General features: G+C 55.3%; 1 protein-coding gene across 1 annotated transcript in view; it reads left to right on the top strand.

Moving 5' to 3' along the window:
• The first annotated feature begins 1,980 nt into the window (after positions 1–1,980).
• Mxra5 (matrix remodeling associated 5) overlaps positions 1,981–15,287 on the top strand; it is a 22,412-nt gene continuing 9,105 nt past the window's right edge. The window contains exons 1-6 of the mRNA XM_029554318.1: positions 1,981–2,066; positions 3,585–3,809; positions 5,367–5,496; positions 5,745–6,135; positions 7,034–7,878; positions 8,079–12,312. Coding sequence (XP_029410178.1) covers positions 3,625–3,809; positions 5,367–5,496; positions 5,745–6,135; positions 7,034–7,878; positions 8,079–12,312 — 5,785 coding nt within the window. The 5' untranslated portion in view covers positions 1,981–2,066; positions 3,585–3,624. The remainder of the gene's footprint in view (positions 2,067–3,584; positions 3,810–5,366; positions 5,497–5,744; positions 6,136–7,033; positions 7,879–8,078; positions 12,313–15,287) is intronic.

The raw sequence follows: 15,287 nt of genomic DNA, 5'->3' as shown, positions 1-15,287 counted from the left end.
GGGGTCCGTCCTGGGCGGGGGAGGCCCGTCCCACTCCCGAATCCCTCCGGGGGGTGGGGGAGGGGCGGCCACGTGCGTAGAGCCCCGTGGCCACTTTCCAGGGGATCTGCAGGGTCGCTCGGGCCGTGGTCCAAGGCTAGCCCGGGAATATGGCCGGACGCGGGCGGGGAAACCGGAGGATTAGCCTCCGGTCTCGGGAAGGGAGTCAGTTCGGGGGTAGCCTGGGCTACAGGATCAGAGCCTGCAGAAACAAAGAAAAAGCAAACCAACAACACACGCGGGGGAGGGGCCACGTGGGAGCACCTAGCTCAGGTCCCCAGCACCCACATTCGGCTTCCTGCGCCCGGTGTGGATGGACGTCAACTGCTGCCATGAAAACGGGAGACAATCGGGACCTTTCTGTGCACGGTGCGTTCATGTGCTCACGCATGCTCATGCGTGTTCGTGTGTGTTTGCATGTGTGCAGGCGTAGATCACCTTGAGGCTCCATCCATCTGTGTGTTCCCGCATGTTCGTGTGTGTGCAGGTGCCAGGTCGTGGTTGGGTGGTCCGTCCATTTGTACGTATGCTCCTGTGTTCACGCGTGTTTAGGTGTGTACAGGTGTCACTTTACAGTTCTGTGCGCCGTCCATCTGCATGCTCATGGACACTCATGCATGTTTTCATGTGTGTTCCTGCCTGTTGGATCACGATGTGAAGGCCTGTCCACCTCTCTGTGTGCACGCACGCTCCTGTGTTCACGTCTTTTGTAAATAGATGCACGCCAGTGAATGTGCGTGCATATGAACACAAAGTCACCTGTGGGAGGAATGGCACTCTGAACGCACATACGTGTAGTCCTCAAATCGCCACATACACTCACATCTGCGTGCATGCACACATGCACACACGTACAGACATGTATATACATGTGCACACACCTGCATGACATCAACTCATACACTCACACCTGCAGGGATCCGCAGACATGCACAATCATCGCACACACGTATACATACATGCACACATATTTAAATGCACCAACTCCATACATTTACATCTGCAGGCATGCAGACACATGCACATGTGTGCACAAGCATACATACGCATGTCCAGCCGTGCACACCCATGCCTATGATATCACCTCCATTCACCCACTTCTGAAGGTGTGCAGCCGCATGTGCATGCGTGCACACATATGCACATGACATCATCTGCATCTGCAAGCATGCAGACGTGCATACATATACACACGTGAACACATCTGCATGACATCCTCTCCACACTCTCACATCTGCAGGTGTTCACAGACCTGCACGTGCACGCACCAACGTATACACACACCCGTGCGTATAGCATCTCCATGCATCCACCTGTGCAGGCGTGCAGATGCGTATGACATCATCTCCCTACGCTGACACCTGCAGGTGCTCACGTGCATTCAGGTACGTGACATGCACGCATATGTACACGACGTCATGTCCATACACTCAGCTCCGCAGGCATGCACACACGTGCACATGCGTGAACACATATGCACATGACATGTTTGTCTCAGCCGGGAGATCTCCGACCTAGGCTAGGCCGGTTCCGGCTCGTGTCCCGCGTCCACACTGGATCCCCGTCTGGCTGCGGTTTGCACACGTCGCGTGCGTGCTGACTGCTGTGGGCTCACACGTGCAGCTATCGTGTGGGGCTCAGTCCACGCAGCTGCCTCGTGTCCCGGATGTCCTCCCCTGCTATGTGGAGCTTCCGGGGATCCGGGGCCGCGTGCGTGTCCCACGTGGGCTCCCGCGTGTGCCGCGTTTGGTTTTCTGCGCGGTGGAGAGCTGCGGGTCTCTGTACCTTTCCCCGTCGCGCCGCGCGCTGCCGTGGTGGACATGGACCGGTGCATGCGTGTCCATGCGTGGGACGGGCTGCTCCCCCCGTCCCGGCTTCCTCCTGCACATGCATGTGTGGGCGCACGCATGTTCGCACAAGGCCGGCAGGGGGGGGCTGCCGTTCTGCGGATTATCCGCGGCCGCCCGGACCGCTCTGCGGATTACCCGCGCGCTCCGTTGTCCAGAGGCGCGGAGTCCCCCGTGCAGGTGAGGACGCCGCGAGGGCTGCTGGGGGCGGGGGGGACCCGGGGGTTCCGCGGGGTGCAGCGTCCGGGGCCGACAGCCACAGGCTCCCCCGCTCGGACGGGGCGGGGCAGCCGGGAGGGTGCTGGGACTCGGCTCCAGGCGGACTTGGCGCATCCCGGGCTCGGGGCCGCGCGGCGCTCGAGTCTCCTCCGCCCGCGTGACCCGCACCCAGGACCACGACCCTGCACCCACGACCCGCACACGCGGGACGGGAAGCCGGACCCGGAAAACCGGCGTCACCCAGACACACACTCCCCTCGGCGTCTGCCCTTCCTCCCCCTCCTCCTCCTCTGCCCTATCCTTTCCTCTCCGTCATCCTCCCTCCGCCCTGTCCTCTCACTCCCGCCCTGGGCGAGTTGGACTGAGTCCCAGCACCCAGCGGTGAAGAACCGCATAGCCCCGGCTTTGCAGAGCGCAGGCGGCGGGACCGCGGGCCGAGGTCGGCTCCGCACAGCAGAAGACTGTGAGACTCCCCTCGGCGTCTGCCCTTCCTCCCCCTCCTCCTCCTCTGCCCTATCCTTTCCTCTCCGTCATCCTCCCTCCGCCCTGTCCTCTCACTCCCGCCCTGGGCGAGTTGGACTGAGTCCCAGCACCCAGCGGTGAAGAACCGCATAGCCCCGGCTTTGCAGAGCGCAGGCGGCGGGACCGCGGGCCGAGGTCGGCTCCGCACAGCAGAAAACTGTGAGAAACGCCGCGACTCGCCCGGTAGCCTAGGGCGGGGGGGCGGGGCTGGGCCCCAGGCTCGGGCCCATATTCCTGCCAGGACTTGCTGCACACGGCACCCAACACCCCCGAGCCTCAGCTTGAGAGTGTGGGTGGGGGGAGGCTGCCAGGCTGCAGGAAACCAGGGCTGACCGGAGATGGAGGTTGCGGGGGGGGGGCGTCCGCCTGGGGGCCCTGGACTCGGGGACTAAGCCCGACATGTGGGGTGCATGCTGGATCGGTGGAAGCATACGATCCCCGGAACAAGGATCCCCCTCCCCGCCCCTCCGTGTCGTAGCTCCCCCCCCCACCAGGAAGCACACTGACCTAGAAAGGGCTGGACAGTTGGAAAATGGATCTCCAGAACAAGGATGCTTGGCTTTCGGGGAGGGGTGGGGAGTGGGGAGGTACTGGGTTGGGAAGAGCTCTAGTGTACAGACTGGGCTGGTGGAAACATACGATCCCTGGAACAAGGATGTTTCCCGGGAAGGGCACTGGCGAGGAGCTAGGTGTGTTTGCCTCCTCGGAGGGTGGAAACATACGCTCCCCAGAACAAGGGTGGGTCCTGAGAAGGACGGTGGCCTGGGAAGAGCTGTAGTGTGTAGGCTGGGCAGGTGGAAACATACGCTCCCCGGAGTAAGCACTGCCCTTTACCTCCCTGCTTTCCCCTTCGCTTCTCTAACACTTGGGGAGGACTTTGCCCTGTCCGCCCATTCGATCTCAACTTCCTGTCCGTCAGCGTCACTTCCGGCGCTAACCACTGCCCCATCCTTGCAGACTTCTTCCCTCTCCTCTCCGGACCCGGAAGTCCCCGAGGATGCGGTTTCCGGCGCGCTGGGGGCCGGTGCTGCTGCTGCTGCTGCTGCTGAGTACCCCCGCGCAGCCGAGCCCCTGTCCACAGCCCTGCGCCTGCTACGCGCCCACTGAGCTGCACTGCACCTTCAGGTCGCTGGCCGCGGTGCCTGCCGGGATTGCGCGGGACGTGGAGCGGATCAACCTGGGGTGCGTAGCCGGTCGGCGCGGAGGGGGTCGGACATGGGGAGGGTGCTCATTGCGGGATGCACAATTGTGCGTGGTTGCTGTCGAGCTTGTCAGGTTGGAGTGCTTGGTGCTTAGTCTCCCTCCAACAAGAGAGATACAGGCACATGGGCCTGAGACAAGTGTCTGGTGGACAGATGTGCGGAGCCGTGACGTCACGTGGAAGTCACGTGGCATTTGGGGGGCGGGAGTCTAAGTCATGGCCTTACGCTAAGCCGGAAGTACCTTCCCAGGTGAAGCCAGGCTGCCCACCCGGAAACAGCCCATGACGTCACTGATTACGCAGCGTGAACCACCTGGTTGGCCCGGAGGTTGAGGTCACGTGCCTTGAAGACAGTAACAGAGTGACGTCACACAGCATTGTAGACGGAAAACTGACACGGTTCCTGTGCAGGCTAGGGAAGGACTCTGTCTACTGAGCTACAAGCACCCTGCCCACTGAGCTACAAGCATTCTACCCTGAGCTACAAAGTTACAGGCACCCTACCCACTGAGCTGCCAGCACTCTGCCCACGGAGCTACAGTGTGTACAGTGGTTGTAGCTCAGTCAATAGGGTGCTTGTAGCTCAGTGGGTAGAGTGCTTATAGCTCAGTGTGTATAGTGTTTGCAGCTCAGTGGGCAGAGTGCTTGTAACTCGGTACAGTGCTTTTAGCTCAGAGGTTACAGCTTGTGGTTCAGTGGGTCGAGTGCTTGTCGCTAAGCGTGTAGAGCGCTGATAGCTCAGTGGGCACGGGCACAGTCCGTAACATGGCTCAGCAGTTAAAAAGCACTGGCTGTTCTGAGAGATGACCCACGCTCAGTTCCCAGCACCCACATGGCAGGGTGCTGCCTCCTAAAGTGCAGCTCCACGGGATCAGATCCAGCGCCGTCTCCAGGCCCCTGTGGGTGCTGCAATCACAGTGGTGCACAGTCTCTCGCACGTGATAAAATATAAACTTAACGAAAGCAAAGCGTCCAAAAGGACGTCACCGCATCGCCGCACTGTCTGAAGCATCGTGTGGCTTGACGCACGCATGTGTTAGCGTGTCCTTCTTGGTGCTAGTTTTTGGAGATGGAGTCTCACGGAACTGGAGCTACAGGTGGTTGTGAGGTGTCACGCGGGGGCTGGGACTCAAACATGCCTCCACCCGCTGTTGTTTGTAAACGGTCATATTTTTACATTTTTGCTTTGAAATCATGTACATGTATGTGTGTGTACATGCGTGTCTGTGAAGCATGTGAGGGCCGTACATAGGCCACCAGGCGGCAATGGGTGCGCAGGAGCTGGAGCCTCATGAGATTGTGCGATGTCGTGTGAGCCCTGGGACGGATGATGGCGGTGATGATGTCATCATGATGATGTCATGCTGATGGATGAGGATGGCGACGGTGGTGGTGATGATGGTGATGGTGACGATGCTAGACGATGATGATGTGATGATGATGATGTGATGACGGATGATGTGACGATGATGATGATGATGGATGATGTCATGCTGCTGGTGATGGTGATGACGGTGACGGCTGACGTCCCTGTCCAGGTTCAACAGCATCCATGCGCTCTCAGAAACGTCCTTCGCGGGCCTGACGAAGCTGGAGCTGCTGATGCTCCATGGCAACGAGATCCCGGCCATTCCCGACGGGGCTCTTCGAGACCTGAGCTCGCTGCAGGTAAAAGTCCTTCCGGGACCCTCCCGGTCCGACCCAGATGCCCACCCGGTTGCCATGGAAACCGTATCCCTCATGCCCCTTCCACCCGCCACCGGTAACTGAGTGTGTGAGTGTGCGGTGCCCACAGCGGCCCCAGGACGGCAGGTGGTGCCTGAGATCGTGTGGGCGGTGGGAACCGGGCTTCGTTGTACAGCATGGGCACCCGGTGCTGCTGACCGAGCTCTCCGACCCGGCACCCTCCTCCGCAGGTGCTCAAGTTCAGCTACAACAAGCTCCGGGTGGTCACGCGGCGCACCCTGCAGGGCCTGTCCGGCCTGGTGCGGCTGCACCTGGACCACAACCAGCTGGAGTTCATCCACCCGCAGGCGCTGGCCGGGCTGACGGCTCTGCGCCTGCTGCACCTGGAGGGGAACTCGATCCAGCACCTGCACCCGGGCACCTTCGCCACCTTCTCCGTGCTCGGCCACTTCCGGCTCTCCACCCTCCGCCACCTCTACCTGGGGGAGAACCGGCTCAGCAGGCTGCCGCAGGGCATGCTGGGAGCCATGCCGCTGCTGGAAAACCTCTATCTGCACGCCAATCCCTGGGCCTGCGACTGCCAGACCGGCTGGTTCCGGAACTGGCCGGCGAGATCCAAGGGTGAGCGGCCTTGGTGTTCAGCTGCATGCTGGGAAAATTCCTGTGGCATGCTGGGAGAGTGCCTCAAATGCTTTGAAAAATACCTGCTGCATGCTGGGAACACTCCAGGTGCATGCTGGGAACACTCCAGCTGCATGCTGGGACCATTCCTGTTGCACACTGGGAAAGAAATGCAGCTGCATGCAGGGAAAAACTCAGTTCTGTGCTCAGAAAATTCTCATCGCGAGTGCTTTGAAAAAAAAACCTGTTGCATGCTGGGAACCCTCCAGGTGCATGTTGGGAACACTCCAGGTGCATGCTGGGAACACTCCAGGTGCATGTTGGGAACACTCCAGCTGCGTGCTGGGAACCCTCCAGGTGCATGCTGGGAACCCTCCAGGTGCATGTTGGGAACACTCCAGGTGCATGCTGGGAACACTCCAGGTGCATGTTGGGAACACTCCAGCTGCGTGCTGGGAACCCTCCAGGTGCATGCTGGGAACCCTCCAGGTGCATGTTGGGAACACTCCAGGTGCATGCTGGGAACCCTTCAGCTGCATGCTGGGAACACTCCAGGTGCATGCTGGGAAAGGTCCTGTTGCAGGCAGGAAAATTCCGCTGCATGCTGGGAAAACCCTGTCTGGGGCCGAGCTGCGTCCCCAGTGCAGCGAAGGCCGTGAAGACTCGTGTTGAGGGTCCCAGGACGTCATGCTGACAGCCTGTCGGCCGCACTGGGGAGTGCTGACAGCTTAGTGGCTCCAGTAGGTCACCCAGCTCAGTGGTTCAGGGTACTGGCTGCTTGTGTGGAGGACCGGGGCTCGGCTCCCGAGCACTCTCTGGAGGGTTTTTCTGCTTTCGGGAGGGCTTTCCCAGTGTGGGGGGGTTTGACACGAGCTCCGTTCTCTCGGGCCTGCCGCAGGGGTGCTGAAGTGCAAGAAGGACAAAGTTTACGACGGGGGTCAGCTGTGCGCCGCGTGTGCCACGCCCAGCACGTTCCGGAACCAGGAGCTTCACACGCTGAGTGACGTCACATGTAGCAAACCCGCCTTGGAGTCCCCGCTGAGGCTCAACGGAAGTCGAGCCGACCCGGATGAGGAAGATGACGAAGGTGACGCACTGCTAGAGGAGACCGGAAACGCCCAGCTGCCCCGTGACGTCATCCCCACCCCTGGGTGGAACCTCACCCTGAACATGACGGACGAGCACGGGAACGTCATCCTGCTGCTGTGTGACATCATCAAACCCGGGAGTCTGTCCGACGTGCACCTGAACCAGACGGAGGCGCTGGAAATTGACGTCATGGCCACCGTGGCTCTTGACGTCACGTGTCCGATGACCCGGGAAAACTACGAAAAGCTCTGGAAACTGATCGCGTATTACAGCGAGGTTCCGGTCAAGTTGCACCGCGAAGACACGGCCAACGGCGCGGGGGCGCTTGCTTATAAGCACCCGGGACAACTTGGTTATAAGTACCGGCAGGACTCAGACGAGGAGACTCTGTACTACACTGGAGTCCGGGCCCAGGTCTACGCGGAGCCGGCCTGGGTCATGCAACCCACCATCGAGATCCAGCTCAACCGCCGTCTGAGCTCCGCCCAGAAGGTGCTGCTGTCCTACCGTGCTCGGTACTCCCACACCGTGACCACCAAGGACAGCACCCAGGCTCGGGGCAGCAGCTGGGTGATGATAGAACCTGGGTCCGAGGCCCAGAGGAGCCAGGTTGTCCTGGAAGGCAGTTCCTACCAGCTCAGCTGTCACGTCAAGGCCTCCGAGAGTCCGTCCATCTTCTGGATCCTGCCCGGGGGCACTGTGTTACGAGCACCCACGGACGACGCGGACGGCAGGCTCTCCATCCTCAGTAGCGGCTGGCTGAGGATCAAGTCCGCGCGGCCCTCTGACTCGGGCGTGTACCAGTGCGTGGCCCACGTCACGGACGAAACTACCAGCTCAGCTGTCACGTCAAGGCCTCCGAGAGTCCGTCCATCTTCTGGATCCTGCCCGGGGGCACTGTGTTACGAGCACCCACGGACGACGCGGACGGCAGGCTCTCCATCCTCAGTAGCGGCTGGCTGAGGATCAAGTCCGCGCGGCCCTCTGACTCGGGCGTGTACCAGTGCGTGGCCCACGTCACGGACGAAACAGACCGGACGGAGTACCGAGTACTGGTGCTGCCGTCCACGGATACTGCCCCACGGGACTCGGTCCTCAGCACCGTCCACAAGCACCCCGGAGCCTCTGTCACGCTGCCCTGTTCGGAGTCCTCGGTCCCCGAAGCTGTCATCAGCTGGCTGATCCCCCATAACCGGATGATCGGGCCCACGGCCAACACGTCACACGCACACCTGATGCCCTCAGGGGCGCTGCACATGCCACGCGTGCACGTGCGTGACACAGGCTACTACACGTGTGTGGCTGTCAACCGGCTGGGGTGGGACCAGTTCACGGTGGAACTGACAGTCCAGAACCGGTTCCCCAAAGGCGGAAGGCGACGTCAAGGCGCCAAGGGTTTTCCCAGAGTTCCCGGTGATGTGGACGATGACGAGAACGGCTCTGGACGGGAAGTGACGTCATTAGGCACCGCTCCGAGCCCTGAGGACCGAGATCGCATCATCGGGACCAACGATGATGCCCCAGGGGCAGAAAAAAGACCCAAAAAAGGGCGCAGGAAACCGAAACTGTGGGACAACCTAGAACAAGCACCCCCAGCACCCGACGAGGGGCACCGCATGTTTGAATCCCGGCGCAGGGTGAACGTGGCCAGCAAGATCAACCCGGAGCGCTGGGCCCACATCCTCGCCAGAGTCCGGGGCAAGAACCTCCCTCGGGCAACCCAAGCACCCAGGAGGACTCAGTCCAGCACTCTTCCTGCTCAAACCCCACCGGACATGAGGTCTCTGGGCCCGGCCGTGTCTCCTCCTCCTACGTCGCCAGAGCAGACGGGAAACGCAGCAGACGAGGCCTCAGGACATGCATCTCTGTTCCATGAAGCACCCTTGCATACTCTGTTGAGCACTCTTCCCCCCCAAACCTCAGCGGAAACGAGAGTCCGGGGCAAGAACCTCCCTCGGGCAACCCAAGCACCCAGGAGGACTCAGTCCAGCACTCTTCCTGCTCAAACCCCACCGGACATGAGGTCTCTGGGCCCGGCCGTGTCTCCTCCTCCTACGTCGCCAGAGCAGACGGGAAACGCGGCAGACGAGGCCTCAGGACATGCATCTCTGTTCCATGAAGCACCCTTGCGTACTCTGTTGAGCACTCTTCCCCCCCAAACCTCAGCGGAAACTATCTCTCTGGCCCCAGCCACGTCTCCTCCTCTTGTGTCTCCTGAGCAGATGGGAAACACTGCAGAAGAGGCCTCAGGAGATGAAGAACCACCCTGGAGTACTCAGACCAGCACTCTCCTCGCTCAAACCCCACCGGAAGTGACGTCTCTGGCACCAGCAGGGTCTCCCGCAACTTCCAAGCAGACGGCAAACATGGCAGAAGAGTCGTCAGCAGATGCATCTGTGCTGGATGAGCACGCTGAGCCCCGGGGGCCAAGCACAGAACTTTCTGGAGGATTTGCAGATGCAACTATGATGGAACCGTCAGCAGGGGACAGTACAGACTGGGAGACAGCGATAGCGTCCCGTCGGGACTTGATGACGTCCACTGAGGACCCAGTGATGTTCAGTGTGGACCTGGTGGCCTACAGTGGGACGTCCATTCAAGACCCGTTGACGTTCCGTGAGAACCCGACGACGTCAACCGAGGACCCAAAGACATCCACCCAGGACACGATAACGTCCATTGAAGACCTGATGACGTCCGCCCAGGACTCGATGACGTCTACTGCTGACCCTGTGACGTCACCTGAGGAGCAGATGACGTACACTCAGGTCCCCGAAGCCAGCGATGACAATTCTGCCCAGGAAGTCACTGTACAGGAAAGGCCCGGTGACGATATCTGGTCAGCGCCAGATTCCACGACCTCACAGCCAGAGACCACGGGAGGCTTTGAGCACGACCAAGCACCCAGCACCCGAGGAGGTGAACTTAGCATGGCTCCCGCCAGCAGCCCAAGGTCACCGGAAGGTCACACCCCAGTTGAAGGCAGAAGCCTAACCCAGGTCCAGGGAGAAAACCGACCCAACTATGCCCAGCCAGGAAGGCCGGGCAGGAAGGGGGCACGGAAGCACGCACAGAGGGGCCGAACTTCCGGTAAGCCTCCCGAAAGTGCCCGGCAAAGTGCTGAACCAAGTGAACCAAGTGAGGACCAAGATGCTAGGTCTCCTGAAAGTGGGAGGCAACATGGCGGGCCACCGTCTCTGGTCCCCACTTTCAGGAGTATTTTCCCCACAGCCCCTGCACCTGTGTGGACTGGAGAAAAACCCCCAGGAAGCACCCCATCTGCCCTGGGGCCACGCAGGAGACCGGGCAGCAGGAAGAGGCCCCGCCCGCACCGCTTCCGGCCAGGGTCAAGCCCCCCGATGACATCACCCTCGCGAGTCCCCAACACGCAGGAGCCAACGTTGCTGAAAGCGTCCCCGGTGCCCAGCACGGCTCAGATTCCCGAGAAGCAGCGGAAGCACCGGAAGAGGCCGCACAGGCCCCCCATCACCGCGCCTGCCGTGACGTCAGCGCCGTGGGCATCCACGCCCAACCTGCCACGTGACCGTAAACAAGATGTGGCGCACTCCACTGTGGGAGGGGGACTTTCCTGGACGACCGCCCCCCGTGATGTCGTTAATTCCACGAACGCCGAAGACTCCAATGACATCACTGTTGTGGGAGACAATACAGCCTCCTTAAAGCACCCTGTGTCGCATAGTGTCGTCCTGGATGACGTCATTGGCCCAGCGAAATCGGAAGGCTCGGATGACGTCACTGGCACAGAAGATTCCACAGACTCCTTAAAAATCCGTCCATCTCATAATGCCGTCACCAATGACGTCATTGGCCCAGGGCACTTGGAGGACTCAGCCGGTGTCGTTGGGCTCACGAACGCTCAACGCTCCGTTGACCTCATTGACCCCACGGACAGGGAAGACTCAGATGACGTCACTGACCCTGCAAATACGGAAGACTCAGATGACATCGTTGGCGTGGGCACATCTGCGGCCTCAGAAGTCCATCGGTCTCCTCAGGACGTCCGGGAAGCCGTTCCCAGCACACGTCATCCAGACGCAGAGGAAACCAAAGGCTATGACGTCACAGTGCACGCTGGCGATGCCAAGGAAAAAGCGGATGACGTCACTACCGGCCCCGACTCCGGCCGCCCCCAGTCAGCACCCAACTCCGGTTCAGACACCAGCACTGCTCGTCCTGGTGACGCACCTCCATTTCCCCGTCCGACTTCCGCCTGGACTGCTGCCCCCGTGACGTCACTCGCTCCCACATCTGGGGTCCCGCCCACCCTGAGCCCAACCCTCCTGACACTCCAGCCTAGCACTGAGCGCCCAGCCAGGATGACTGTGCACGGACCAAGTACCCCAGCCTCCACCTGGGCACCACGGACTTCGTCTCCACAACCAGAAGAGGACCCGGAAGTCCTTATCAGCACGCAGAACCTTCTGCCTGGGGTCCCAGCCGCGGGTGACGTCACTTCCGGTGGGTTTCCAGAGCCCACCGAACCCACCCCGGGCACCTCGAGGCCATGGCAGGCGACTACCCAGAATCCCCAGCGGCACACTCCTTCTACTCATCGTCCTGAAATGAGCACCCGCCAACCCAGTGTCCGTGGAATCACCACCCCCAGATTAACCGAGTCCAGCACCCCGCACCCACCACAGCCACCCAGACCCCAGTTCCCCGGCATGCAAGAGCCACTGACGCGAGTCAGCAGTCATCTTCCTGAAAGGGCGCACCGCGTCCCTGGGCTCCGACCCATGCAGCACCCCAGGCCTTGGTCCCCTCCACCCTGGGTCGCCCTTGGGCCCCCCGCACCACCGGTGTTCCACGGCCCCGCATCCACCCTGAGCTCACACACCCCGCCGATCAACCCCACCCGCGCGCCCTGGAGGACGCCCTCGGCACAGCCTCCTGAAAATAGCCTTGCCAGTGGATCCGTGCCACGGTTCTGGCCCCGCGGGGAACAACCGAGGATCAGTACCCGGCCGCCCCCGACACTCTCAGTCCCCGCCGGCTCCGACGCCGTCCTCCACTGCGAGGCCACCGGGGAGCCCAGGCCGCTGGTGACGTGGAAGAAGCTGTCCACAGGTGAGAGGGAGTACTATACAGCCAGGACTTGGCTCGGGCTCATCCTGCTGTTAGTGCCTGTCTCCTGGGCTCATCCTCCTGTTAGCGTCTCCTTCTCCTCTTCTACTTAGCCACGGGGGTAAACACCCCAGAGTCGAGCCACTGTGCAGGTACTGTGCACAGTACTGTCATGCAGATAGGGAAACTGACATTTGCAGGTGTGGGACCAGAGATAATGCTCCTAAAAGCTTCAGTCAGCGAGGAGGGACAGGACCAGAGCCCACAGGGACTGAGCACTGCACCCATAGGCAGAACTCGCACCTGAGGCAGGGGTACAGGCAGAAGTGGGGGGATCATCGGGAGGAAAAAGGGATTAACGATGTCAGAGCCCAACGAGCTAGCGGGCCAGAAGGGACCAGGTGCCCCGATTGGGGCAACGAGCGGGGTTGGGACGCCACCACACAGAGACAGAGTTATTACACAGAGAGAGTCTGCTTATCAATATGTAGTTACATGTCAGTATAGCGATACATCAACATATGATATCAGTATATCATCTAATCATATGAACAGTTGACAGAGTTATTACATAGAGAGTCTGCTTATCAATACGTAATTCTATGTCAGTATATCGACATATCAACATATGATATCAATATATCATCTGATCATATGAACATTTGACAGACTGATATGCTATCATATGTTATATATGATAGAGTGATATGTTGTCTATGCATCTAATGATGTGAGCATATGACAGATCCATATTGTATCATGTTATATATGACAGATTGATATGTTATCTGTTCAGCTAATGATGTCAACATATGACAGATCAATATGTTCTCTATACATCTAATGATGTAAAGATATGACAGCTCGATATTACCTATACATTTAATGAAGTGAACATATATGATAGAGCGATATGTTGTCTATGAAGACATGACAGATCGATATGTTATCCACACATCTAATTATGTGACTATAACATCGATGTTATGTTATATGACATTGATGTTATCAACACATCTAATTATGTGTGGACAAATGACAGATCGCTATGGTGTCTATACATCTATCTGTCTGAACATATGACAGAACCATATATTATCTATACATCTAATGATAGGTGAATGTATTCCAGATCAATATCTTCATATATAAATGCAGTATATTACATATCTACATTTCTGCAGATCTGCAATACATGATCCATATATTTCCACAAACATATCGATATATCCGTATGTATGTTATGCATGCATGTATTTCTATATCTAAATATGATACATCCGTATATTTCTATATATTGATATATTACATATCGATACATTTCTATACATATATGTCGATCTACTTCTGTATATAACTATTACAGGCCTATATATTTATGTGTGTTATGCATGCATATATTTGTACATAGAAGTACAATATGGCTACATATTTCTATGTACTAATATATCGATATATTTCTATTTACATAGAATGTGGAATCTATTCTTTATGTATAATGCATATAGTTATATATGTTACACCTATATATTTTTATATATGATGTTATACATGTATGTGCTTTGATATATAAATATGTCTATATATTTTTATATAGATATACATGGTTCTATATAAAAACGTTTGTCTATGTATGATAGGATCTATATATTTATATAAATATTTTACACATTGCTATACTTACATATAAATATACTGTCTTTACAATAGTAAAATATCATGTACATCTATGTATTTTATATATAACTAGAATATATATTTTGCCATATGTAAACATACGAATCTATGTACAAAAAGAATACGTATTTATATAGAAATATATGTAGACTACATTACACTTACGTGGATATATTTATGCATACAAAGTTCTATATATGATATCTAGAGAGAAAATACGATGTTGCGGTTTGTCTCTCTAGAAATATATGTACATACATGTAAAATGTGTTATATGACATACACTATAAATTTCTGCATGGAGTAGATCTATACAACACACGTCTCTCAATACGTATTTATAGATAACATATGCAAATTTCTGTCCATGTAAATATTTCTAAAATAGCCTATATATTGTCTTTTAATGTATAAACGTGTATGTAGAAATATATGCTATATATTTACAATATACGTTTGGCACATTATACATATACCATATTTCAAGATATTGGAAATTTGCTCCATAAAACATGTTATTTCATATGTCACAGTGTAGGCTGTATTCCTGTCTCTAATATATAGTACATTTCTCTATATAGAAGATACTTAATTGTAAATAATGTATATATAATACATCATGCATTATATGTAAATTGAATATTAGAGATCTCGATATAGTGCATATTATGTCTCTATATTATATAATTTCATTTGTATGTATCGAAATCTATATCATGTATAATGTATGTGTATATATCAATTTGTAGTATGTCTAGACCTATATAGAATATGTACGCGTCTATGTATTTCTCTCTAGGTAATATATACACATATATCTAATTATACCTGATTATAGATTGTTTATGTACACTATATTTCTATATCGATAATATGTGTCTATATGAAATCTACTTCATTTCTGCAATATACAGATACACATTAAGTAGTATGTCTAGTTACCTATATAATGTCAATATACCCTATATATTTGTCTCATAACTCTATATAATACATGATATATGTAAGTTATGTGTCTTTACATTTTATACCTCTATATAGATCACATAGTTCTATATATATTATATGCCTGGATATAGATATATCACAAATCTGTATGTATTATATGTTATTTCAATATGTGATGTAATATAAGTTTTCAATGTCTATCTATATATCTATATATAGTATATGTTTTATCATGTATGTACGTATCTTGTGTTGCGATAGCTATAGTACAAAATATTTATCTGCATGTTTCTCTGTATATAATATTTAGAGACATTAAATAGCATAATTATATATAAAAATGTAGTGTACAT

This window comes from Nannospalax galili, unplaced genomic scaffold (genome assembly GCF_000622305.1).
Source record: "Nannospalax galili isolate Female #2095 unplaced genomic scaffold, S.galili_v1.0 scaffold3005, whole genome shotgun sequence".
In the NCBI taxonomy this organism is placed as follows: domain Eukaryota; kingdom Metazoa; phylum Chordata; class Mammalia; order Rodentia; family Spalacidae; genus Nannospalax; species Nannospalax galili.
The sequence above is the reverse complement of the archived record's forward strand: the minus strand, read 5'-3'. Positions and strand labels throughout refer to the sequence as shown.